Consider the following 27,643-nt stretch of genomic DNA (forward strand, 5'->3'; position numbering starts at 1 on the left):
CATGGTCGTTTCTGACCACCGCAGGACTCGTTTCTTGCTGCGTTCAATTAGATTTTATCCTCTTTTCAGGTGAGGAATTGTCTCTCGGCTCATAGTTTGTTCATGATCCAAAGCACGAAGGTTATTATCCGTGCTCCTGAAGCCAATTCGACTCATCCTTGAAGCCATTTTCTTTCCAGGTTCTTCACAGACCAGCCCGAGCGCACGGCCGGGTTTATTTTTACGGCTACAGATCCCGTTCTTGTCACTCACTTTCGCACATGCTAATGCGAAGTGTAACGCAGCAACCGCCTCACATTCCGCCGATGCATTTTCACCTTTCGGGGGCTACGGAGACATTTCTTGGCAACAGCGAGCGCTTCTGTCAAACCAGTTAAGCTTTATAGCGTTAGGTCTCTTTTCATGTTACTCCTGAGTTTTAAACGTGCAAACTTCCGCTTTTACAAAAAAAAGACCGTCGTTTCTATCTGGGGGCCAAGCACCATATGGATCCCCCACCACCACCACCACGGTTTTCTTTTCACATTTAATCAGCCGACCATGTACCTCGAACCAATTTCAATTTACTACCTGGCTGAAGAGATGGAGCTGCTCGTGGTCAAATTAGGGTGTAAATGGCTGCCAGGGGACTGAGACAGCACGGCTTAGAGAGAGTGTGAATAGACAAGAGGAGGGGGTCGAATAGAGGAATTCTGTAGTCAGATCTTTCTCCGAATGGCTTTTCCCAAAAGCTCGGACACCCAGAGCTGGCTTATTAGATATCTGATTCTCAAGATGCGCATCACGTGTAACTGTGGGTGGTGTTTGCATTGAACATGCAGTTGAACATGCATTCCTTATATTCTTTATGATGATGTGGGCTTCATTAAAGGGTTGATAGATAATTAGCAGTTCTTAGACATGTTTCCTTTAACATACGGACGAAACGTTTATGGACACCTGACTATAAGATTGCGGCGTGCCAGATTTACTCTCCATTTGCTCCTTTAATAACCTCCACTCTTCTGGGAAGATGATTTACTAGATTTGTTTAGATTTGTGCTCATTAAGCCACAAGGGCATTTGTAAAATAAGGTGCTGATGTACAGTAGGTGAGGAGGCCTGGGGTGCAGTCAGCGGTCCAAATCATCTCAAAATTGTTTGATAGGGTTGAGATCAGAACTCTTTAGCAGGCCACTCAAGATCTTCTTCATCAGACCATCTCTTCATAAAGCATAGAGACTCGTTTTCAATTCCTTTCGATACTTTCCCAGTACCATTCGGTGTAGAACCAAAGAGGTGGCGATAGACCCGATTCAGCTCCACTAAAAACCATCAGGATTGAAAAAACTGATCTCTTGACAATAAGGCTAGCTTTTTTATCGAGACACTTGGGAGCCTTTGGTTTTATAACCCAGCACTAGATCCTTCATGGGTTTCCCAATAAGGCTGGTCAAAGAACCTAGTAATACCCAACCTAATACATTATACATGGGGTGGGTCTTCTTTTTTGCCCTCATCAGCTTGTCCTGCTTTCAATCTCTGCTTTAATGACCAGATCGTTGTGAGTTAAAAACTCCCTTAGAATGGTATAAGGAATAAACCAAACTCAAAAGGGGAACCCATCTTCATTTGGGTGATATCAAGAGTGTGATTTGTATTGTTTTTATGAATTATAAACAACGGAGTGTGTGATTACGAGTAACGTCCTTTCTACAGTCTTTTACAGTCAGTTGACGTTGTCTAACCAGGAGCTACTGAGCATCTTATAAAATAGCTGAACATCTGAGATCGTCACAGATCCAACATCAGCTTCTCCATGCCGGAGCTTTTAAACACTCGAAGAGTTCCAATGTCAAAACACAATCGCCCTCAAAACGTTCAACCTTGGAAGTCTTCTTTTCGGAGTGTGTCCAATTTGTGATCTCCGCAACTGTGCCAAAATGGCGACCTCAAAACCGGATCTTCATCTTCAGGGAAGAGGGCGCCAAATCTGGCAAAGTGAGTTTGCTCACTTTCTGGAGAGAAACTCACGTGTAAAGAAACCAGTTGCACAGCTCCCAATGTACAGAGGACAGTGTCTTTTGGCACACCGACTTATGAAAGTTGGCGCTCCCTGTGACTGTGCGTGAGTCTTGAAACCACCTCGTAAGCTCAATCAAAGGTTAGAAATAATTGTGGCGTGATACTGTAGCAGTGTCATTTAAAACCCTACGGATTTTTAGATCTTTGCCTTGTTTTGATCACTTCTAATGTATTGAGTTTTGTCTCTATGCGTTTAGTTTTTTGTTGGATTACTTTTTTTTAATTTGTTTTGACACAAACACATTGTCCTCTCTTGCTCTTTCTGTCTGACCGACATGGGAAGGGGCAGTTACGTTCATTCTCCATTGGGCCTTCATCCCATGGAGGAGGAGGAAAAGAAAAAGGGGAGGTGGAGGATGAGTTTAAAAGGAAAAAGCCATAGAGATGTACAACATTATCCATCTGTCTGTCCCTCTGTAAACGGTGCGTCCGGTCGATTGAACAAGCCCACAAGGCTGCCCACAACTATAGTGTTACCTTAAGGTCTCAGGGACCTTCTTTATTCTTCTTCTTCAACAAAATGAAGGATCGTCATAAAGCACCTGGAGGTTAGAGAGAAATCCAAGTCATTAAAACAAATCGGTTAGAAACTGTTCCCAAACGACCGCAGACCGTTTCAAACCGCGTCCAAATTACATCGAAATTATATCAATCAGCACGTGGTTATTTCGCTCCAGATGAACAATCAACTTGCTGGACAAAATCTGCAAAAAAAAAAAAAAAAAAGATTTCTATGATCAGAATTTTTATTTTTTTTTTTTAACCAGTTATTTTGTTTGTAGAAATTTCTCTTTATGGGATTTTTGAAGTCATCATTCACATTATGTTGCATTGTTAGATAGTAGCCTTTTTCTTTTCGTCTCTGTACGGCTAGATTTTGACCTCGTTGTCTATGTTGAATTTTTTTGTATCCACCCTGAATGAATCCTGAACCATTCTCCAGGACAGGAACAAAAACCAGTAGATGAAGCATTGTTGTTTTATTCGAGCAGCTGCACTCACTGGTCCTCCTGAGAGGCCCATTCACTATTTTTACAACCACTCATCCTGGCTCCTGTCTGATTGTCCTAGCTGTCTGTCCTAGCAAAGAGACCAACTGTAACTGGAAAGTCACGGTCTGATGAGCAGCGTTCATTAGTGAGAAAATCAGAACTGAAGAATGGCCATTTTCTTTTCTGACCTGAATCAGCACCTAATGAGGCTTATTACTGTTATTGATATTGCCGTTATTATTGTTGAAAGGGGTTAAATGGATCCTCCTTCTGCATCTGTCAGTCAACTCCCATTTAACGTCACAATCAGCCCCCTCTTGTAGTCCACGCTCTGATTTGGGGTACTTAAGGTCTTGTTAGGTTTTGTCACTCTAGAAGCAGGAGGCTCGCACTCTGTTTGCGTTCCGGACCGGACACGAGTGCTGAGACTTCCACCGGTTAACGTCTCCTCCTCTGCGTTTATTAAGCCGGACATTCGTCATAGTCGTTTCTCTTTTCGCAAAAACAAATAACTCAGCTATTTTCTTTTAGTTCCACAGACTGTGGAGTAAAACTCATTTTAATTCTCCACTGTGATTCTATTAGGATTCTAACAGCATCCATTTTTTTTTTTTTTTTTTTTTTTTTTTTTGTGTCATACTGAGTATGAAAATCTCAGTATTATGTAACGAGGCCCTTTTTATTTTTTCTTCTTCTAGGCCCGATTTTGTCGGTTTTCGTAGCCGAATTTGGAAAAATTGCATTGTCATAGTATAATTAATTTTTTTTTTTTTAATTGTGAAACTTTTTATAAAAGCTCATTTGTACTTCATCAGCTGTCAGTACACAGTATTAAGGACTTCTGAAGCACGTTTTTTCTTTAAAGTTTAAATAACATTTGCTTTATTTTTTATTGATTATTTAAACACCTTCAGGCTTTAATTTCTTTCTTTGGTGGTGGTCTTTTCGGTGGTGGTGGTGCGGTTCTCGTTTTTGAGTTTACACGAGTCGTTTCTGCTTGGTCTTTATTACCATTCGAAGTACATACTACTGGAACCCTGTTGTATTTGGAAGCCCGGGGTTTTATGGAAATCATTCTACAAATCTGATCAAACCTAGTTCGCTTCATTTGGCTGCTGATTCAAATTTTGGCGTGGTGTTTGACAGGGCTATTTTGATGCTAATTGTACCGTTTGTGTTTTTGTAAAGGGAACCCACTGGTACCTGATGCGCACTCATTTAAATTAGAGAATAGGTGCGCTGTTTGTTTCACCCAATGAGAAACATGGCTGACTTCAGCTAATCAGATTCCACAAAGCAGACACAGAACCGGAATTCTGGATTTCTGGATTTTGGGTGGCCGTGAGTTGAAATCCCAGAAAGGTCTCCAACCACGGGGTCGTGACCCAGTACAGTACCGGTACAGAGTATTTTCAAAACGAAATTGGTCTGTGTTGTGCGGAAGTTTGGAGATCCCTGCACCAGACTTTTCATTGGGAATTGCGACTGGTTATATACTTATTTATAGCACTATAACATTTATGGCATTTTATTCAACTTACAACGACCTCATTCATACAACTGAGCAGCTATATGCTTAAGGGCCTTGCTCAGGGGCCCCAAGTGGCAGCTTGGTGTTGCTGGGACTGAACTAACGACCTACAGATTCAAAACTACTAAGCTACCAACACCCCTAAGCTACCATCTACATCTATACAGGTACGCCGAGAGCGAATAGAGACGAAGGTGAGACGGGGAGTGGCATTTGTCACCATGTGGCCAATCTCATTTTCTGTTAACTGCAATAGTCTTTTGTTTTCTCATTGTGATGGATTCTACTGGCTTTAATTGAGCTGGAACACACACACACACACACACACACACACACACACACACACACGCACGTTGTAAAACCATGGATCTTCCTTGCGCGAACCAGTCCAGACAGTACTTTCCACTCCATCTCCATTCACGTCTGGATTCGTTTTATATTGCGTACTTTTTAATCTGTTTTATTATTAAAGCCATTCAGCCCGCTCTTATTTCACCTGATTTCACACGGCTATAACGCCAGAGCGCTAGCAGGATGGATATTAGCGCTTCCTGTGATGAGCTGCGTAGCCCGAGGACACGCAGTCAGTTCAGCGTTGCTCTCCGATTATATCACTGTGACGCAAAGGCAATTTACTCGCCTAAATTGGAAAAATAAAAAGGACCTAAAAAAAATCGCTCAGAAAAATACAAATATGCTTCAGCTATTTAAATAAATAGAACAATCAAATCAACACGTCTTCAAATTATACCGATAGATAAAAAATAACATATTCCACAAATAGTATAATAAACAAATCTTGTACATAAAAATATATAAATAATACAAATAAACAAATACATAAACGTGTAAATAGATATTAGTAGAAATATTAACAACAAATAAACAAAACAACTGCGAAACGTTGCTCATAAATAATAATTGAATAGTCTACTTAAAAATAATTAAATACATTTGTACGCTATTTTGTAAATATATCGTAAATATAATAATAATAATAATAAGTAATATATATGTGCCACGAAGTAAAACAAAATCCTGATTACGTCGATAAACGGATGAATAGAAAATGTAACGAAAAATAAATAAATCAATAAATGATATTCCCAGAAATGATACCTCAATACATAAATCTGTACAAACAAGAAACACATCCTAGATACATACACCGCACAGTCAAAAGTATTTGGACACACGACCGTAAGCTTTTTGAACATCCCCGTTCCACATTGAGTTCCTCTTCTGGGAACACGTTCTTCACGATTCTGTGGAAATTTGTCCTCATTCAGATTAAAGGGTGTGAGTAAAGTCAGGTACTGATGTAGGCGAGGTGAGGAGGTCTTATGTGCAGTCAGCGTTCACATTCATCATGTTCAATAGGAAGCTCTATAGCAGGAGATCTTCCATGATCTTCATGGTGCTGGCTTTGTCATGCTGGAACAGGTTTTGGATCTCCAAGTTCAACTAAAGGGAAAATTTCATGCTGCAGATGTCCAATAATATTTCCAACGTTGTGGTGACGGTTTGGAGCTGGTGGGCCGCGGCGTTGATTTGATCGTGTCCGTGTTCCTACAGTTTAAACGCGAAAGTGGAAGCCGAATGTCTCACTCGGTAAAGACCGTTTAGATCGTCCTCCTCTTAATACATCCTAAGGGCTCTGACTTCATAAGTCAGACTGTAAGGCCGAGCACGGCGTGTTCTCAGCATTGACCTACTGCCATCTAGTGGCACCGTGGGGCATTCCAGCACTCTCATCCACGAGTCGTTTATAAGAGCGGTGTAAATCCCCTCCACTGCCTCGCAGTGCTAAACGATCGCTTTTAAGCTTCATGCATCACGATTTCTCTGTGAAACTGAGGGATCAAAGTTAAAATAAAAAAAAGGAATACGAGAGTTTATGGTATTTAAATATATAAACGAACGTTATGCGCTCTATAAATGCCATTAAATCACCGGAGTGAGGCAGTGTTCTACGATTCAGGCGTTCAGAATGTGTTGAAAGGTTACTTCACACTGCTGATGTGATGGATCTCTCTCTTTCTTTCTCTCTCCCTCTCTCTCTCTCTCCCTCTCTCTAATCTGATTACACTTCTGCTAGCGCTGCAGGTGTGAAGTGTGCTCACGTCGGACCATTTTTTCGACTCTCTCACTTCATCTTTTGTACCTTTGGTGCATTTGTCTGGTAGAAGAAGCGTTTTTAAGCAGTGGTTAAAAATGTACTAAATAAATAACCTGGTGAGGGGGCATGCGTTTATAGAGAAATAATCAATGGTGTTTACCTAATCATTACAAAATCATTCCTGAAATACTTAAATTAGCACTTTTCCAAGTTTGCTTTGTAGAATTCAAGAGTTGTATTTATATTAAGTTTGTAATCTGGTGTACCAGTGAAGATTTATTCATTGCTGGAGACTCAAAGCACTTTTGTACATCGCTCTGGGTAAGGACGTCTGCTAAATGCCGCAAATGTAAATGTACAAAAGAGCAAATAAACATCAACAAACCAATTGTATAAATGGCAATAAATTTAATAAATAAAAACATCTATGGCCATGGATGGATGGATGGATAAATGGATGAATGGATGGATGGATGGATGGATGGATGGATGGATGGAGGGATGGATAAATAGATGGATGGATGGATGGATGGATAAATGGATAAATAGATGGATGGATGGATGGATGGATGGATGGATAAATGGATGAATAGATGGATGGATGGATGGATGGATGGATGGAGGGATAAATGGATGGATGGATGGATGGATAAATAGATGGATGGATGGATGGATGGATGGATAAATGGATAAATAGATGGATGGATGGATAGATGGATAGATAAATGGATTGATGGATAAATGGATAAAACGATGAATGGATGGATGAATGGATGGATGGATAAATAGATGGATGGATGGATAAATGGATGGATGAATGGATTAATAGATGGATGGATGGATGGATGGATGGATGGATGGATGGATAAATGGATGGATGAATGGATTAATAGATGGATGGATGGATGGATGGATGGATGGATGGATGGATAAATGGATGGATGAATGGATTAATAGATGGATGGATGGATGGATGGATGGATGGATGGATGGATGGATGGATGGATGGACAGACAGACAGACACAAACAAAACACACACAAACACACTGATAAGCATTTCCAATATGCTATTATTAATGTGTGTGTGTGTGTGTGTGTGTGTGTGTGTGTGTGTGTGTGTGTGTGAGTGTGTGAGAGTGTGAGAGAGAGGACTCAAAAAAAAAAAAAAAAGAGCGAAACATAAATCTCTTTTCTGAAACCCTTCCACATATCAGTTTTTAAATTCTTCTTCCATGAAGTGTCAGCTGTACAAGTCCCTCTGGTTGCCATAGAAACGGTAACGTATTAAATGTTAGAGCTGCTCTTATAGAACATAACCCAACACCTTCTGACCAATCAGAACGGAGAGGAAGCAGAATCATACAGGAGTGTGTGCAGTCATAAGTCTTTATTATCTCTTTAAAAGCTACTAATTTCCTCCGGTTCAGAGGGAAAAAAAACTGAAAAGAAATCAGACCATTATTCCTGACCTGGTCTTCCCTCCCTTCCATCTCCATCAGTCCATTAGAGACCAGAAGGAAAAGCTGCAAACGTGAGTGTGTAGAAAGTCCAGTGCACAAAACGCCACGGTGCAGATTTATCTTTCAGCGCAATTCAGTGCTTTAAGGCTGAGGGTCAGAAGATTAAAATCTGAGTGCGAGTAATTATTCTGATCTCAGCTCCACTGAAATGGGGGCGCGGGAGAACAGTCCGATGTAAAAACAGTCCGACGTGGGCGCGGGAGAACAGTCCGACGTGGGCGCGGGAGAACAGTCTGACGTGAGAACAGTCCGACGTGGGCGCGGGAGAACAGTCCGGCTGGAGAACAGTCCGACGTGGGCGCGGGAGAACAGTCTGACGTGAGAACAGTCCAGAACGCTTGTACACGGTCATAGGAGAACACCCAGATGTAAAGTGTTCATGTGAGAACAGACTGACGAGACCACGGACGAGCACTGCTCTTTGTTTACTTTGCCATTTTCTCACAGTTGCTTGGACAAAAACAGCTCTAATGTTCTTCTAGTGTTCTCCACTTCCTGTTCTTTTTTGGTAGCAGAGAACAAGTTGAACCTATATTTCTTTCTGTAGTACCTGTAGACGATCTAAACCACACAGTGCTTTCCCTCACATCACATAAGCATCAGTGTCAATCCCCAAAACTCAACCCTACACCCTGAACACCTCCACACTGCAGTGTGTGTGTCAGATACATAAACAACAGCTCGAGGTCTCTCTCCTTCTCTCTCTCTCACACACACACACACACACACACACACACACACACACACACACACACAGCAGAAATTGCATAGCGGCTTGTCCCAGTGGCTTCAGGGAAAACGCTTATCTCATATTATTGATGGTCTGGTCAGAGACTTTTTTTTCCCTTTTCTCCTCCCTCTCTTTTTTTTCCTCCTCCACCTATTTACTAATGCATACACATATTTATGCTGAATGTATGGTTTGATTACTGAGCGTGTAATTGGTTTGGGGGTGGAGGAGGAGGAGTGTGAAAGTGGCTTTGTGCATCAGTGTGTTTATGCGAAACACACAGAGAGAAGGCCAGACTGCACACAGCCGTAATCCAGCTCAGGCCCTGGGCTCACACATCTGTTTTCTAATGACAGTTAATTAGACGCTGTCGAGCGCAATCAGAAGCAGGCACCACTAATAAACTACCACCCTCCGTGTGTGTGTGTGTGTGTGTGTGTGTGTGTGTGTGTGTGCTGCTTGATTGAGAGAACACACGTCATGGAGAAGAGACGGAGGGTTTTGGTGCTTCAGGGTTTAATTTGCTGATGATCAGGAGACGTCTCACACGCATTTAAACCAAAATACACACTTTATTTCTACTCATTTTTATTAGAAATCATTTCAATATCATATGCATTTTTATTTAATACAACCACAGTAATTATAACAATATTATATCTTATTTTATTTAATAATTCAATTTAATCATTTAATACTCATTTATTACCTGTCAAACTAAAACTATAAAATAGAACAACAGTCAGTTGTTCAAAAAAACATTCACTTCTCTGCCCCTTCTTTTATTTATTTTTACATTTTAAAGTTTCTTTCTTTCTTTCTTTCTTTCTTTCTTTCTTTCTTTCTTTCTTTCTTTCTTTCTTTCTTTCTTTCTTTCTTTCTTTCTTTCTTTCTTTCTGTAATACTTTCTATCTCTTTCTTTCTAGCTTTCTTTCTTTCTTTCTTTCTTTCTTTCTTTCTTTCTTTCTTTCTTTCTTTCTTTCTTTCTTTCTTTCTTTCTTTCTTTCTTTCTTTCTGTAATACTTTCTATCTCTTTCTTTCTTTCTTTCTTTCTTTCTTTTTCTTTCTTTCTTTCTTTCTTTCTTTCTTTCTTTCTTTCTTTCTGTAATACTTTCTAGCTCTTTCTTTCTTTCTAGCTCTTTCTTTCTTTCTTTCTTTCTTTCTTTCTGTAATACTTTCTAGCTCTTTCTTTCTTTCTGTAATACTTTCTAGCTCTTTCTTTCTTTCTTTCTTTCTTTCTTTCTTTCTTTCTAGCTCTTTCTTACTTTCTCTATTTTTTTTACTTTCTTACTTTCTCTATTTTTTTTTCTTTCTTTCTTTCTTTCTTTCTTTCTTTCTTTCTTTCTTTCTTTCTTTCTTTCTTTCTTTCTTTCTTTCTTTCTTTCTTTCTTTCTTTCTTTCTTTCTTTCTTTCTTTCTTTCTTTCTTTCTTTCTTTCTTTCTTTCTTTCTAGCTCTTTCTTTCTTTCTAGCTCTTTCTTTCTTTCTTTCTTTCTTTCTTTCTTTCTTTCTTTCTTTCTTTCTTTCTTTCTAGCTTTCTTTCTAGCTTTCTTTCTAGCTTTCTTTCTTTCTAGCTTTCTAGCTTTTTCTTCTCTTTCTCTCTCTCTCTCTCTCTCTTTCTTTCTTTCTTTCTTTTTTTCTTTCTCTATATTACTTTTTCTTTTTTTCTTGTTTTTTTATCTGGCTTGCTTCTCTTTCTTTCTTGCTTCATTTCTAACTTTCTTGTGTGCGTTCTTTGTTGCTTTCCATCTGCCTTTCCATCTGCCTCATTCTCTCATTTCTCTTTATTCCCTCCACTTTTATCTCTTTCAGTTTATTGCAAGCTCTGAGAATTTCTTTCAAGAAATGCATATCTTGTTATTGACAATATTCTCTGTCATCTTTTTTCTGCTCTGTCTGAGAGAACAGAGGGACAGGAATCCGGAATTACGGGGAATATTTCTCACACAAAGTCAACAGATCACGTGGAGCTATAAGCCGATGCAATTGATAACCGTGCATTCAAATTATAAAACTAGCAGCTGTGCAAACACCAGCATGGAAGAAAGATCAGTATTTTGTTATTTCGTCGCACGAGTCCCTCTCCAGCCTCTTCTGCCCTGCACGTGTCAGGCTCATTATCCCCCGGACGAATGAAGATCGCCTCTTGACGAACAATTACGTGTGCCATTTGGTCCCGAACGCCACATAGCAAATCTCTTTCAGCAGGAGGCGTATGAAAAAACCTGGCCTGTAATTACATATCATAATCTCCTTATTAACACTGAGTTATGCATCGTCGCATACTGTGTAACCGTTGTCCAGATCGTGGATGCGGTGTGCGGGGGTGGGGCGGTGGGGGGTTAATCGGAGTGGACCTAGCGTCATTTCTGTCTTGTTCAACTTCTCAGGTCTTAAAGACGATTGGTTAACGAGACAGCCGAGTAGCGTCCGCTGGCTGAGGAAGCTCCGCCCCGAACCCCTTTTAATTCGATAAGCAGATTTGAGCGCTACTTAATTAAGATTTCACAGACAGAAACGGCCCACGCTGGCGCACACGCGGAGGCGGTGTTGCCGTGGTGTCACCGTGGAGACCGAGCTCGGGCTCTGGCTGTTTAATCCACCATAGTGTAGGGTTTTGTTTTGTCTACATGGACAAAGAACTTACTTTGACAAACAGAATGGACTGTAGTTCAGTAGCGGCCGTGAAACAATACAACCATCTTAAAATGCCTAAAAACAAACAGGTTTTATTGCACAGAGCAGATTCTACATCATACGCTGAATTTCCTTCACATGGATAAATCTCACATTTAGAATAAATCTTCTTAATTCAGTGTTAATCTTTTAAATGGAAGCTTTCACAAATAAAAGTATTTAACTTTCAGTCAGTAACCAAACTTATAGTTAAACAAGTGGTAACTCATTGGTAGTAATGTTAAACCTCTGCTCTGAAGGTCACCACCAAGCTGTCATTGCTAGAACAAAGCCATTAACTCTCAAATGCTGTGCCTAAGGGCGTTTGTCGAATGTCATAAAGCATTAAAAAACATTATTAACACTGCAGTAGCAATTTGTTAAAGTTGCTTATACTTTACAACCATTTTATTATGCATTCTAAATGGTTTGTGTGTCACTAATGTTTAGAATGTGTTATGTAGCATACTGGTAAACCTGTAAAACATACTGCAAAACTGTAAAACATACTGCACACCTTTAAAACTCACTGTAAAACATACTGCAAAACTGTCAAACTCACTGCAAAACTGTCAAACTCACTGCAATACTGTAAAACATACTGCAAAACTGTCAAACTCACTGCAAAACTGTCAAACTCACTGCAATACTGTAAAACATACTGCAAAACTGTCAAACTCACTGCAAAACTGTCAAACTCACTGCAATACTGTAAAACATACTGCAAAACTGTCAAACTCACTGCAAAACTGTCAAACTCACTGCAATACTGTAAAACATACTGCAAAACTGTAAAACATACTGCAAAACTGTAAAACTCACTGCAAAACTGTCAAACTCACTGCACAACTGTAAAACATACTGCACAACTGTAAAACATACTGCAAAACTGTAAAACTCACTGCAAAACTGTAAAACTCACTGCAAAACTGTAAAACTCACTGCAAAACTGTCAAACTCACTGCAAAACTGTCAAACTCACTGCAATACTGTAAAACATACTGCAAAACTGTAAAACTCACTGCAAAACTGTCAAACTCACTGCACACCTGTAAAACATACTGCAAAACTGTAAAACATACTGCACACTTATAAAACACACAGCAAAACTGTAAAACATACTGCACACATATAAAACACACAGCAAAACTGTAAAACATACTGCACACATATAAAACACACAGCAAAACTGTAAAACATACTGCACACATATAAAACTCTGGCAATCTTGCCAGAACATTACATTTCTACAAAATGTAAGGACATGCTACTATAAAACCTTGTAACATACTGGCAAAATTGTACAAACATCATGTAAAATTTTACAGAACTTTACATTTCTAAGTAGAGAATTTTCTAAGAAATCTTGTAACATACTGGAAAAACATACAAAACTTTACAGAACTTACATATATACAAAATGTAAGGATAAACTAGAAAAGTTGTACAACATACTGTAAAACGTTACATAATATTGTAAACCTTTATACCATACTATAAAACTTTACATTAATCAAAATGTAAGCACATACTACTACAGAACCTTAGAACATATTGCAAAACTTTACACCATGCAGTAAAACTTATATTTATTTATTTATTTATTTATTTGATAGATGTAAGGACATACCACTGCAGAACATTGTAAATTACCGGAAAAAGGACAACATTTTGCAAAACATTTCAACATACTGTAAAACTTGCACTATATTATTAAACTTTACACCATACTGTAAAACTTTACAAAACTTTACTTTTTTTTTCACACACAATGTAAGGACATGCTACTTGTAAAGCTTTGCATGCTACAAAGCATTACTTTCTGCAACTTTTACAACTTACTACAAAGACATTCATTTCTCTAAAATATCTAAAATGCATCTGATAAACATAAAATTCTTCAAACTTTACTACATATTACGGAACTCTGCAGCATATTATTTGTTGTACTTTTTTGTCTTTGTGTTGTCTTAGTGTGAGTTCATTCTGTCTCGTTACACAAAAATGTGTGTCAAATGTGAGTAGTGAGACTGATGTCAGAAACTGGGAGAACGGACATATTTTGCTAGAAGTTGTGTGAAACCCATTTCAGGCTCGTATTCATGCAGACAGTTTAACTCTGCAGATCTGCGCAAATGATCTCGGGTGCAGGCTGGACTCAGGCCTCGTTTAAAATGCAGACCTTTATTTATCGCTGTGATATAAATATGAGGTGACACGAATTCCCTCAGTCATTTCTCACCACTGGATATATTACAGATGAATGAAGTGATGATGAGTGATGAAAGAGGTCTTGATCAGACCAGGTTAATGGCGTAACGGCGTTAAAGTGAGCCGATGGAAAATAAAATATTTCGATGCTCATTTCCATATCACGCTGTTTGCTCCTGCATGTGTCTAATTGCTCCTCGGTGCTTTAAGAAAAACGGCATATGTCCTTGTTGCTATTGGATACCAAGCGCCGCTGCATGCGTTAATCCTCAGATTGTTTTTATTATCTTTTCTTTTTTTCCTTTCGCTTCTCTAAAACGACACGGTTGATGGCTTCCTCTGCGTATTTTTTTTCTCGGGCGCTTCCCTTCGCCGGAGTTTCTCTCAGCAGCGGCGCTCGCACGTCTCCCAATCAGATCGGGCAGAGCGGAATTTGATTAGCCTTAGGAGGCGACGGGCCTCCGAGGCAGCCATCGTCTCGTATTTACCTCCTAATGCAAGTGATCAGGAAGATTTACGTGAGCGAAATAATAGCAGAGAAGCAACGGACGGGATTAGGGAGAAACTCGGAGAGAGAGAGACGAACATAGAGGAGAGCAGGATGTACACGCAACATATGGGATGAATAATATAGCAGAGTGCATTTATGCCGAGGACGTGATGGATTGATAATGGTCATCTTTACAGCGTGGAAACCCCCCCCCCCCATCCCCCCCGCTACGCTGTTCAGGGACTCAGACGTCCATTAGTAGTACATATATTTCTGCTCCGCTCCTGGGGGTTATGATAATTGTAATAGGGACCTCTCTATTCTATTTTTTTTTATAAGCCACTGTATAATCATGATAACGACCATAAGTTATCGCGGCTCCTGCAATTAGCAAGTCAGAAGAGGCCGTAGTTAATGACTTAAACGTTTAGAAATGTTATTCAGGCGATAATTCGTTTAAGAAATTCAAATGAATTGAATAATGTCTCAATCATGATGATAAAAGGTAATCGGTAGATAATTGGTTGCTTATGCGTTAATAGTGATAATAGTTTGTATTAGCTCGGATTGGGTATCGCTCTAGGAACTCTCCTGTAGAGCTGAATTAGGGCTTACGTATAAAAAACATTTAGAGACATTATCGTATGTGATGACGGATGAGATGTGATAAGAGGCGTAGATGGTGACAGAGACTCTGCAGGGCATGATTTGGAGATGTCTGACAATTGGCAGATAAAATGATAGCACTGATTCTTACTGATGGTAACGCTCTGACTGGGTCTAAAGACCAGTGGTGGACGAATCACACAGACCATATGGTTAAGTTAAAGTAGAGATGCAGTCTGAAAAATATGACTTCAGTAAAAGTACAAACGTTTTTGCTTTCAAATGTACTTGTGTTCAAAGTGCTGTGATTTATTACGCCAATGATGTTCCTATTATCATTTTTGTCACAAGACTCTTTACTTAATCACCTCAATTTATGTGAAAAGACTCGAATATTACACTGATCTATTAATAGAATGATATTAATGACTCAAACACTGATTGATTTCTATTTAAAATATCATGAGCCCAAAACCTTCTATTAAACGACTTAAAAAAAAAAAATCTTACAAATGAGGTCACGTGTGTTGTGGCGAGTTCGAGTCTGGAGTTTCTTCATCATTTATTCCTCTCTAAATGTTCTGCTTGATGTTGAACTGATGCTGAACTGTATGTTGGTGATCAGTAGATACACAAAGCACCAAGCAAAACAAGTTCTAAACATAAAGAGCACTCGACTACGATTGATTGATTTGAGCGGTTAAGTTTTTATCCTCATAAATAAAAAGGAACGACTGATTTCGCAAAAATGTAGTCGATCTAATAGTCAGAGATTTGACTTTGAAATGAATTGAAGTTAAAGTTTCACTAAATGGAAATACTTCAGTAAAGTGTAAAAGCGTACTCATCAGATTTTGTAGAAAGGATACACGAAGCATCAAAGTCAAGAATGTATCTAGACACAGCACCATTTCCAGGCGTAGTCAATAATTTAAATGGGTGGGGGGTAATATACAGTATATTCTTACATACTTGATTATTAAATGTGTTTAACCTTTTTTATGGAAGGTTGCAAATGATTTGTATGGTGTGGGGGTGGAGTATTGGGGCGCAGTCATTGAGGGGGGCCGGGTTTTTGGGTGACGATAGGAATGTAGCCTAGGGTGCCAAAATGGCTAGGAACTGCCCTGTCTAGACGTACTATCATAACACTTGGTGAAAAACCAGTTTTGATTCCATCGCCACTTTAATGGACGTCATTGAAACTCCATCTCACCTCATCATACTCAAAAAAAAAAATACTGTAGATTTGAGTTCATGAGCAGATGGACACTTGTTCATCTATCGATCGTTTCACTGGTTCCCTTTTTATTTATTTATTTTTACCCCATTATCAGAGCACTTACAACGTACCAATTTACACAAACCCATCTGCCCCTGTCTCTCGTTCGATGAGCGTTTTTAAGATGATGGCGCGAGAGCTTGTTGTCGATAATGGCCGACGTTGATTATGGGCAGAATTGTGTTTCTGGAAAAGTTTTACTTCTAATGGCTAAAACTGAGACAAGTTGTAAGTAAAAAATTTTTTCTTTTTTTTTTATTTATTATTATTTTTTTCTTTCTTTTAGTTCCACACGCGCAGTGAAAGAGCTCAGCATCCTCGACTGGTTGAGCTAATTGGTTGGAGCGTTGCTGAGAGAAGCGGTTTTAGGTATAAGCCTCTGTGTTCATGGTGATCAATCAGCACTACTGGCTGATCTATAGCCCCTGTCAGTGGGTATGGGACGGCCTGTTCCCTTAACAACGCCTCCTCCCTTTATCCTCTTCTGTGTGCTTTGCCAGAAAGTAAAAACAGGCTCAATATGTTCTCATTGAGCCTCATTGATATCTGTATGCCCAGTTTCTTGCAGCCTCATCATGTGGGACAGAGTTATCGACAAATTCCTGCCGCTGAAACTGGAGCTTGTTTATTTTCTGCTTTTCCCTTACATAAACCTTCAGCGATTTCTGTTTAACAGTAAACCTCCCGTGCTTAAATTAGTGACCTATCCGTTAGAACAGCTGTAGCGAATATTCACCCACACCCCTTTTACACTGGGTTCTTCCCTACACGAAGAACGACCATTTCTAACATTACGCCATCAATCAATCATCGTCACTCGATCTGTCACGCCGTACCAGACAGCTTCAGCTGTGGCAGATGTGACAGATGCTCATACAGCAGCAAGCAGTGTGTGTTTGCTCAGGAAACCTAGCCAGGCATTTCTGCTTTCTCGTTTAAAACTGGAACAGAATTGGTGTCTCTTTCCTCCACGTGGGAAAAAGTATGCTGTTTAATGGGCTGGATTGTTTTGCCCCTTTAGAGGGTATGTTGCCAGATTTCCTGTCTTCAGGAGTTGCTCTACGGTAGCAGCTTGTCAGAAGGAAACATGGTTTTACTGGCTGTTTTGTGTTGGAGTGGCCCCCATGCACTATTTCTTTTACCAAGCACTTTACCAAGATACGCTCAGCCCGGGGACTGAAAGTTTTCTTATTGTCATTCGTAGGCTTTTAGGATTAAAGAAATGTCTCTTAAATGCTTAAGATAACAGGGCACAAGGTCATAAATGGTCATAAATGCAAGGATTTAAAGAATGTCCTGTATATATTTTAGTTTGTGGTTTTTATTTATTTATTTTTTTACATTTTATGATTAAAGAAGAGCTTTTGCATGGACTCATTGTTTTGTGGCGATGTAAGAACGTATTTTCCCACGTTATAGTTTCTAGGAAAGGTAATCCACAAACTTGTTTCTATAGGAGATTAAATCTTTAACTCCACTTCTTCTGACCGACCGTGAACATGGTAAAGAACCCTGTGGTGTCAACAAGTTTCCAAACTAATGAGACTATTGGTGATAACTGGCGCTGTTCTGACCACGTGCATTACCAAGATATTCGTCACGGACAGCAAGCTAGAACAAAGAGCCACACGTGAAATTCTGTGTGAAACTGGGCAAATCTGACACAGAGCCGTTTGACATACGGCGAAGCCGCAACTAGGCGTTCGCACACTTCAAGAATAGAAGAACATCACTGGAAGACGGACAAGAGATCAGGAAGACCTTTGACGAGCTCAACTCCCGGAAATGCTGAAACCATTCAGCAACTCACGCATGATGATCGGCGGAGAGAACGCCATATGATCATCCACATGATCTCGCTTCCGCACCAATCCTACTCGCCAGATTTGGCTCCTGCAGACTTCATCCTTCTTGAAGTTTATTTCGACTTTGGGTGTGAAGGGATCTCATTCTAATGCTTTTTGGCGGTCATGTAAATACATGATATAAATAATATACGGTTGGATATATTAAAAGTTCCGATTTTCATGCCTTTTTCACTGCTGCTACAAATTTCATTTCACTTCATAACTTAATCTGTATATTTTTGTATTTTACTTTCATTTTACTGCGAGCAACTGCAACCCAACAATAACAACCTATGGCATCAATGCATTCTGATTATTCTGGTTTTGGAAGGAACCAAATTAATTTCGTTGTGAATTTAAGCTCTACTCAAATTCTAAAGTAATTTGATTCTGGTGTTTTTGCCTTTTTCTGTCAATAACTATTCACTTTAGGATTCTTACTCTGTCTTCGTCTCTCCCCAGGTTTATTCAGGAGATCGAGTTGAGCATGGGCTCGGGGAAGCAGTGTCAGCTCCGCACCTTCCTCACCTACTACATCAAAGAGCTGTTTCTGAACCAAGTGCGCACCGAGACCAATAAAGAAATCGAAATAGTCACTAAAGTGGCCGATCCTCTCAAGATCTTGGCCAGCGCTGACACCATGAAGAACCTGGGAGTCCAGAGACCTCTTCTGCAGGTAGCTTCTCAGATTTATTTAGCCCATGCCCTTTTTTTCTTTCTGTCTCCTTTTTTTCATTTCTTACCACTTTACACACTTACTGTAAGTGTCTTCAGGACATTAGACGTAGTCAGATACATTTTAAAATTCACTTCTACGGCTATATGTGGTTCTCCCTCAAACTGTTGGAGGCACGCCGTTCTAAAATATGTCTTTTCCAGCATGACTGTGCACAAAGCCAGCTCCATGAAGATATGCTTTACATGGTTTAAAGTGGAAGATCTTTTGCTGTAGAGCTCTGACCTTAAACCTATTGAACACTTTTGTCGATACCGATAGCTAGTTTGGATTGTATTTGCAGATAACAGATTAAATAAACAGATAAAAAAATAAATAAAAAAAAACACTCCATGTCAAATAGTACTGAATCATGAAAGCACTGAATCATGAAAATGTGCTAAAAATAAGTATAAATATATTGATGAACAAATATAATTATATAATAAATTAGAAATGTGCTTAATAGAGCGCCTTTTGTGCGGCAAAATAAAAAACAGCACGTGGTGTCTATGATTCGCCTGTAGAGGCCGCTCTCGTAATGTCAGCCGTTACCAGGAAAAACTATCGTTATGGATTTTTGTCGATAGTCCCAGCAATCGACAAAAATCGGTGCCGATCGATTAGCAAAACCAACGAAACGTTCGACTTCTAGTTATTAGAACGGCGAATGGGATCTCACATTTTAACGCTGATCTCTTCTTCCAGTGCGTCCCTACATCAGGTGTGCTCCAGCAGTGAGATGAGATGATGAGCCTTTTACTCTCCTTACCACGTCCACTCGTATATCACCTCGACTCCATTGGAATCGAAACACTTCTCCCAGTGAATACTGCTGGTTTGATTAGACACAGGTCATGTAGAAGCTTGTCTCCCTAAAGCTCGTTTCCCATCATACAGGAAGACTGCTGTGATTTGCATTGCAGACAGAAGACACTTTCAAAACTTCTTAACCTGTTCCTTTTATCTCAGATTTTAAGATTCCATTCAAAGTTTTGTCTTTTCCTCATATTAACACACGAGTCCTCTGCTTGTCCTGTGCCCTGAGTTGCTTGTGTAACCGAAGGCTTTTTGTAGGATTAAAGAGCAGAGGTTTAATGCAAACCGAGCCACGTTTATCCCTCATACCCCACGCTCTCCGTGTTTGTGTGTGTGTTTGTCTTCACTCTCTTTCATTTTGAGATCAGTGGCAGTTCATTACAGAAGGGGCCGCGGCGGGAGTTTACCGTCATTTGTTTACGATTATGACTTCTCCTTAACGAGGACTGCGGCATCTTGCTAATTACCCTGCTGGGCTAATGAGCGACTCTCCAGATAGCGGGCGCCCCATAAAACCGCTCTTTTGTTACGGGCTGTCTTTTCCTTTTATAATTACCCCCAATTCAAAGACGCTTCTGCGCCGCGTCTGCCAGCCTGCGCGCCACATCCCTGGCCTTGCGCTTCTCTTTATACTCGTGCTGCAGCTCTGTGTTTTTAATAACTGTGTAATGAACTTTTTCTTTAAGCAGTCTGGATGTCTTTTTAATACTTTTCTATTTGGCGCTCGCTTCTGGATGAGTGTTTGTGTTGACTGCTCTTATGGAGGCAACATTTGTCATTTCAATAGGGTTTTTCTGCACTAGATAGTGACTGAGTGTTTTGTTTCAAAGTCACACACATGCTGATAAACACACTGCGTAACAGGTCTATGTAGTGCTAGTGATTTCAGACTTCCAAAGTCCCCCACCACCACCACCACCACCCCCTCCCCAGCCAGACTTAATCCCTTTAAGGCTTAGTCTCTGTTTCACATTTTAAGTCTTTGCATTTTCTTCCTATTACTGCTTTGAGCAGTTTTAGTATCTTGAAATGTGGAACAAAATATGTTGCTGAGATATTGACAACTTGCTGACAACCACACCAGCTAAACTAAACCACACCGGCTCACAATAAACCACAACTAATAAACCACACTGGCTCACAATAAACCACAACTAATAAACCACATTGGCTCACAATAAACCACAACTAATAAACCACACCGGCTCACAATAAACCACAACTAATAAACCACATTGGCTCACAATAAACCACAACTAATAAACCACACTGGCTCACAATAAACCACAACTAATAAACCACACTGGCTCACAATAAACCACAACTAATAAACCACACCGGCTCACAATAAACCACACCCAATAAACCACACTGGTTCACAATAAACCAGACCGGCACAACCCAGCCCATAATAAACCACAACGGCTCATAAAAAAAAAATAATAATAATCTTACCGGCTCAGACCAAACTTACTCTAAATAAACCAACCCAATAAACAAAAAGTATTTGTTTTTCTTTGTTTTTCATTGTATAAATTAGTGTTAAAAGCATTTTATTTGCTTTTCGCTCCTCATTTTGAAATTCCAATGCCCTTCAGAGTTCATCGTTGCATAACGCTCACGGTTTCTCATACGGAAAGGGAAGATGGAATTGACCTGGACTCTGCGACTCGTCACAGCGAACAGTCATGCGTTATATGAGGAACTGTTTTGAAGACGAGCATGGTTTCCTCTCCATATTGTGGTATATTGTGCATTGCCTTTGTGAGCACTCCCAGGCCGAATGGAAGAGTGCAGTGATGCTTACAGTAGGGCTCTCCTGCGGTGGAGTTCTGCAGACAAAGACTTTGAGCACATGGATACACACACTGATGCCTACACGTACACACGATAGGTTTTTGCCCAAAGTTTTATATTCATATCAGCTGTGGGGAAACCACTGTGGCCCGCTTTCTTCATAATGCAGAATAGATGTTCTTCCAGGTCACCTGAAACCTCTTATTGCCGCTCTCCTCCTGAAGGTGTCCCTGAAACATACATGATCTCCTCCTACCCACCGAAAGTTCCACTATACTGGCAAACGTTTGTGGACACCTAAATATAAGATTCATGTTTCATCCAGGCTTCATAAACCATGTACAATTCAGTGGTGGCTTCATGTTCAAGTAGTGAGGGTTCAAGTCCCAGCACTGCCAAACTGCCAACTTGCTAACAAGCTGGGTTTTTTGAAGGAAGAAAAAAAAAAAATCATCGTTCTTGTACATTTTTAAATGTTGATTCAAATTTTTGATGCCCAACCCCCCTTTTTACTCCCAGACAACCCAGACACGATGTAATCTCCCCGTAGTCATGATTGTTACTTGAGGATCCATCAGTTGTTCCCAAACCTTATTGTCTTGATTTCCCATAATGTGCTAGAGTATACAAAACACTTACAAAGCATGTCTGTGTTTGTAGGGCGATGGATTAGCACTGCAATTCCTAATGCACCTCCAGTCTTTGGATTACCAGCTCTAAACCTTGTCCACTGCGCCACAGCTGTTTATCCTGTGATAATGCTCACTTGTGAAAACAGCCGTTGATTCGTTTGTGGTAATAATATGATTAGTGAAAATGCTGTGTCCAGTCTTTGGCTTAGAGGTCAATCTTTCTGATAAGCTCTGAAACGTGGTGTTTTTTTCTCTCCATTCTTCACCTGGAGTGATCAGACAGGCCATGTTATCCACACTGTTGCCTTTTTCCTCCCACAAGCTTTCCTCTTTTTTTCTCTGTCCATGTGGGTTTCACCAGGATGCCCCCCCCCCCCCCCCTTTTGTCTGTGCCGTGTGAACCTGTGATGCTATCTGCAATTGCTGACTGATCCATTTAATTGGAAATGTATCTGCAAAAACAAGGGAGAAGGTTGGGTTAGTCTGTTCCCCAGCTGGAGATTGGCGCCATAAATCTCTTCCAGTAACGGCTACTGGATTCTGAAAATAAACAGATGTGTTTACAGTACAGTCCTGCAGACCCCCGACACAAAACCTTAACATTTATCTGTTCATGGACACTGGTCACTGGTCTGTTGTGCATGTACACTGATCTAATGGTCCACCGGTTTGGCTTGTACTGATACCGATAGCTAGGTTGGATAGTATTTGCCGATAACTGATTAATCCATAGTTTTAAAAATGGATACTAAAAGTATTTTATTATCCATTACAAAAGTACCAAAAACACTACTGAATCTTGAAAATGTGCTGAAGAAAATATATATGAATATTTTCACTTATATATAAATTTATAAATGATAATAATGTGCTCTCTGTTAAGCACACATTTTCACTCGTATAAACAAACAGTGGCCTCTAGAGGCCACTCTGATAGTTCCAGCAGCCAAATATTAGTGCTGATTAATCGGTTGACCTCTACACTGATCTATTCTGCATGGATGCTGATCTGTTCTGCATGGAACCTGGTCATGGACCAATGGTCTTTCATGCACTACGAGGTGGTCCCAAAAAGTTTTGAGACTAGTTTTGTAACACGCCAACAGATGGAGTCATTCGAGGTGTGAGCGGAAAAACCTCAGTGGAAGACAACGAGAGATCGGGAAGACATTCAACGAGCTCAACCCCAGAAAATGTCAACTTGTTTTTTCTTTCATGTGGAGGATCGTTACCGGTGACTAAACTTGGGTGTACGAGTATGACCCTGAGACAAAGCAACAGTCAATACATTGGAGGAGACCAGCTGCTCATCTCGATCATCTCCATGACCGAATAAGTAGAGGCAGGTCCGCAGCTCGACCAAGTTCCATGCTCATCATCTTTTTCGACATTCACAGCATTGTGCGTCTACAAATCGTGCCCAGGGGCCAGACAGTCAATAGCGAGTTTCTTCTAACAGGTTTTAAGGCGTCCGAGAGGGGACATTCGGACCGGATCTGACCGAGCTAGACTCGAAACTTTTTGATACCACCTCATATGCTATTTAAAACTACATGGTTAAAAAGTACGGTTGCCTACATCCAGGATGTACCAGATCCACGTCCTGTAGTTATGTGAATACACCTGTTGTAGTATCAGGAGCATAAATGATAATAAAATTAATTCTCACGAAAGAAAAAACACCAGCAGCCGGTGGGATGTTTTTGGTCTATGGACCATCATACTTTGGAAATTTTCACCCTTAAGCAGTTGGAGCTTCTGCGCTTGTGTGGATATGGAGTGAGGGCAACCTGGCAATGGTTTGGCTATTTGCGCCGAGCGTGTTTTCAGAGGTGATCGAGACCGTCATGCAACTGCAGCTAAAGTTACCGCAGAAGTGCTGACGCGGACTCCGCGTCGTCGCCTTCGCTAACGAACCTGACCTTTTTAATCCCTCTGTATTCACTCTCTCAATCTCAGTCAGTCACACACACAAACCTGAAGATAAACTAATGAGACTGACCTTTCCTTCTCTGCCTAGGCATGTGCTGCTCGGCTGATGTGTATATTTTTGTGTGTGTGAGTCGGAGACACCCGCTGATTGGCTCCCAACAGGCGCAGCTCCATTAGGAGCGAGTCGCTCAATTGTGGCACAAATACGCAGCGTGGGGCTTTATTAACGAGCAGCGAGACAGCCAATCACAGAACAATACGGCCTAAAAGAGCATTGTCTCCCCTCTGATTAGGGCAGCAGCGATCCGGCTACTGTCATGACTTCAGTATCCGCACACGGATAAACATACGATCTGTCTGGAGGCAACCTTCGCTTAAAAGACCTTCTTGAAAATGTCGGCGCAGTGGATTGATCAGAAAGTTATTCCTGACTCACTGTTTGCACGCTTTCGGAAAACAGCATCGGTGTTTGTCATTTATGCGACGCAGTAAGTATTCCGACACCACAAATTAACATAGTTTGATAGTTTGACAGCAAAGCCGCTGTCGGCAATTACTGCTTCAAAACATCTACAGCGAGAAGTAATTATCTATTCTCGCACCATTTTTCCTGGTTCACTTTTGGCCCATGCCTGCCGGCAAAACATCTTGAAATCTCCACAACGTTTGCAACGGCGGCCTCCTTAATTTTTTAGGATTTACAGGATTCAAGCTAGAAGATGCTTGAGGTGTTTTTTTTTTTGTTTGTTTTTTGCCTCGGTTGTTCTGTCAGAGTGCAAATCTTCTTTCCGGATTCAGTTATTTAAAACCTTTCCATTGACACGTAAAGCCACAGGTTCTTCAGAAGCAGCTCCATATAATGAGGCTCCCACTGCCATGCTTCACCAAACCACTCCCACAGTTCAAGACCAGGTTTTCCACAGAGTGGGTAGTCTAAAAGTTGAAATTTTCAGCCTTGAGTCTTAAATTCGCTTCTTTAAATTTATACAGGTCTTAATTTTGCTGATGTCCAGGCAACACTACCCTTTAACGCTCATTAAAGCACCTTTTTTTGCTGTATTACGACCACAAATAAGACCAAAGTGCAGCAGCTATCTGTTATTTGAATGAATCTCTCTCTCGGATTGTAGATCAGACGTAAAACTGGTTTTATTTTTCAGCTGTGAGGAAGCGCAAGTTTAGCGATACTTGGCTTGAATTTATTATTTTTATTTAGTCTTCGGTTAATGTCACTTGCTAACAACAAATGCGTGTGTGAACGAGGTCTTCATTTTCATTCTTAATGGTCTTTAAAAGGTCTTCGTAAGTCTGAAATCTGACTTGTTAAAAGTTGGAGAAACCCCGTTTCAGATCTGATTTGTTTAAATGCTTTTCGATGTGCATCTATGAGGTAAAGGAACAAACTCGGATGTTTTGCCGATCATTTCCTATTGTCTTGTGTCCATAATTCCTGGTGCTCTCAATTCGTCCTGCAACTCTTTTCAAGTGACCTCTGGCTTCTAGGTTACCTTCATTATCATGTGTGTAAGTGTTCAGGGTGTATCAGCTTTGGTTCCATGAATGTTCCACTTGCGGTGTCTCTGTAGTGATTTCCATTCAAGTAGATGTTTAGGAAGCTCCAAGAAGTTCATTCATTCATTTTCTCCCGCTTATCCGTAATTCGGGTCGCGGGGGCAGCAGTCTAAGCAGGCCCCCGCCTTCGACTGCTGCCCAATCCTCACAGCACCGTCCCTTACGGTCCCTCCTGCAGGTGGTGAGCCCACGGGAAGGCGGCCCCACGTCACTCCAACGTCACGGACCTTGATATTTCCCTCGTAAGGGACCCCCGGAGCATAGAGGGTTAAGGGCCTTGTTCAAGGGCCCAAGAGTGGCAGCTTGGCGATACCGGGGCTTGAAACCCAGACCTTCCCAAGAAGTTCAGCATGCTTTATAATTATTGCAGCATTTTAGTGTAAAGTTGGTATATTTTATATTAAGCCACAGCGTAATCGTTACTCTCTACCTCTAATCTATCTGCAGCAGTACTGCTGTGACGCCCGAGGTGTGAGCACCACGGTTCTTTTAGGTAACCTCTTAGCTGAAAAAGGTCCTTCGTGGAACGAGATAGCGAGAGATGGGGAAAGAGCTAATCTGTGCCTGCGGAGAAAAAAAGTGTTGTCAAAGCAAAGGAACAGGGTTTAGAGCGAGGGACAGAGGTGTGTTGGAGCGTTGCCCGTGCTGAACGCTCATGCTGGGACGGGATTAGCGAGGTGTTTCAGCGAAGTCATTCAGGACACGGGATGAGCAAATCAACGTGTGCATCACTGCTTTGCGTTTTTTTTCTACACCATTCGCTCCATAAGGACCTTTTTTATGGAGCGTACAACGTATGGGCAAAAGTTTGTGGACACCCGAGTGCCCGTTCAATTCCACACATTTTGCTGTTATACGAACCTCCACTCTTCTGGAGAGATAGATTTTGTGGAGATTTGTGCTCATTCAGCTACAAGGGTGGAACTAAAGGCATCGACTGATGGAGGTGAGGTGATCAGGCCTGGTGTTCATCCCAAAGGTGATCAATAGGGTTAAGATCAGACCTCTATAGCAGGAGATCTTCCACTCCAACCCATGTAAAGCAGATCTTCACGGAGATGGCTTTGTGCACAGGGGCATCATCGTGCTGGAACTGGTTTGGGTTCATGCTTTCACATCGATGTAACAGCAATATTCCTGAGGTCTCAGAGTTGGTAGAAGTTTGGAGGAGGAGTGATGGAGCCAGGAGTTGGAGTTGGTTGTAGATCTCTTTACCTGTGAACCTGTGGGGGGGGGGGGGGGGGGGTGGAGGGCAGATAAGAGACCCTGCCACGACTCTCATTACTCTAAAAGCACACCTACACACCTATTAATTCTGCTACTGATGCTTCATTTGCACGTCACATAGCTCTCACACCTGGCACTTCAGTGTCTCTCTCTCTCACACACACACACACACACACACACACACACACACACACGGGGATGTAATCGTCTGTCCAGCAGAGAGACGGCACCCAAATGGAGTGGAGCGTTCCCTTAGTGAAATTACACCCATTAGGACATGAGTAATCCTCCTCTTGAGAGATTTGCATGCTCCAGAAATGGGATTCGCACCTCAGGTGTTTCCAGGGAAGATGTTCTCTCTTTCACACATGCACGCACGCACGCACACACACACACACACACACACACACACACACACACACACACGCACACACACACATGCACGCACACACAGAGATACAGAGTGAATTATTATAGCTAAATGATGCTCTATTTCTGAAAAAAGGTTAATTGAGTGTATTTGTCAGTTTTATGGAGTGGGAAAGTGTAGCTCCAATTCTGATTGGTCGAGCAGTGGAACTAGTGCAGGTGTAAAACCAAAGAGGTGTCACCTCATACGCCATCAATACCGAATTCTTCTTTCCGATTGGTCCAAAGGTATTCATTCATTCATCTCATGTCAGTGCCTATAAAGTAGTATTACATCATCCATATCTCTGAAGAGTCTTTAGTTTGATCCGATGTATAAAAGCCTCACGCTTCTCTCCGGAAACAGCCGAGCTTTTGGAGGTGTGTCGTGGGCGGAGCTAAAGAGTCGCTGTGACGTCACTATAAATAAACCAATTACAAAAGCAGTATAGTCGTTAAATGAACTAATGTAGC

General features: G+C 40.9%; 1 protein-coding gene across 2 annotated transcripts in view; it reads left to right on the top strand.

Annotated features, from left to right (window-relative positions):
* The window catches only part of exoc4 (exocyst complex component 4), a 131,402-nt gene that overhangs the window by 79,838 nt on the left and 23,921 nt on the right, over window positions 1–27,643 (top strand). For both annotated transcript variants that reach the window (XR_014531301.1, XM_083527948.1), the window contains exon 11: window positions 18,530–18,743. Coding sequence is in view for 1 of the 2 variants with exons in the window: in XM_083527948.1 (XP_083384074.1) it covers window positions 18,530–18,743 (214 nt within the window). In the remaining variant the exon portion in view is untranslated. The remainder of the gene's footprint in view (window positions 1–18,529; window positions 18,744–27,643) is intronic.

This window comes from Silurus aristotelis (assembly GCF_946808225.1).
Source record: "Silurus aristotelis genome assembly, chromosome: 24".
NCBI classification, from domain to species: Eukaryota; Metazoa; Chordata; class Actinopteri; order Siluriformes; family Siluridae; genus Silurus; species Silurus aristotelis.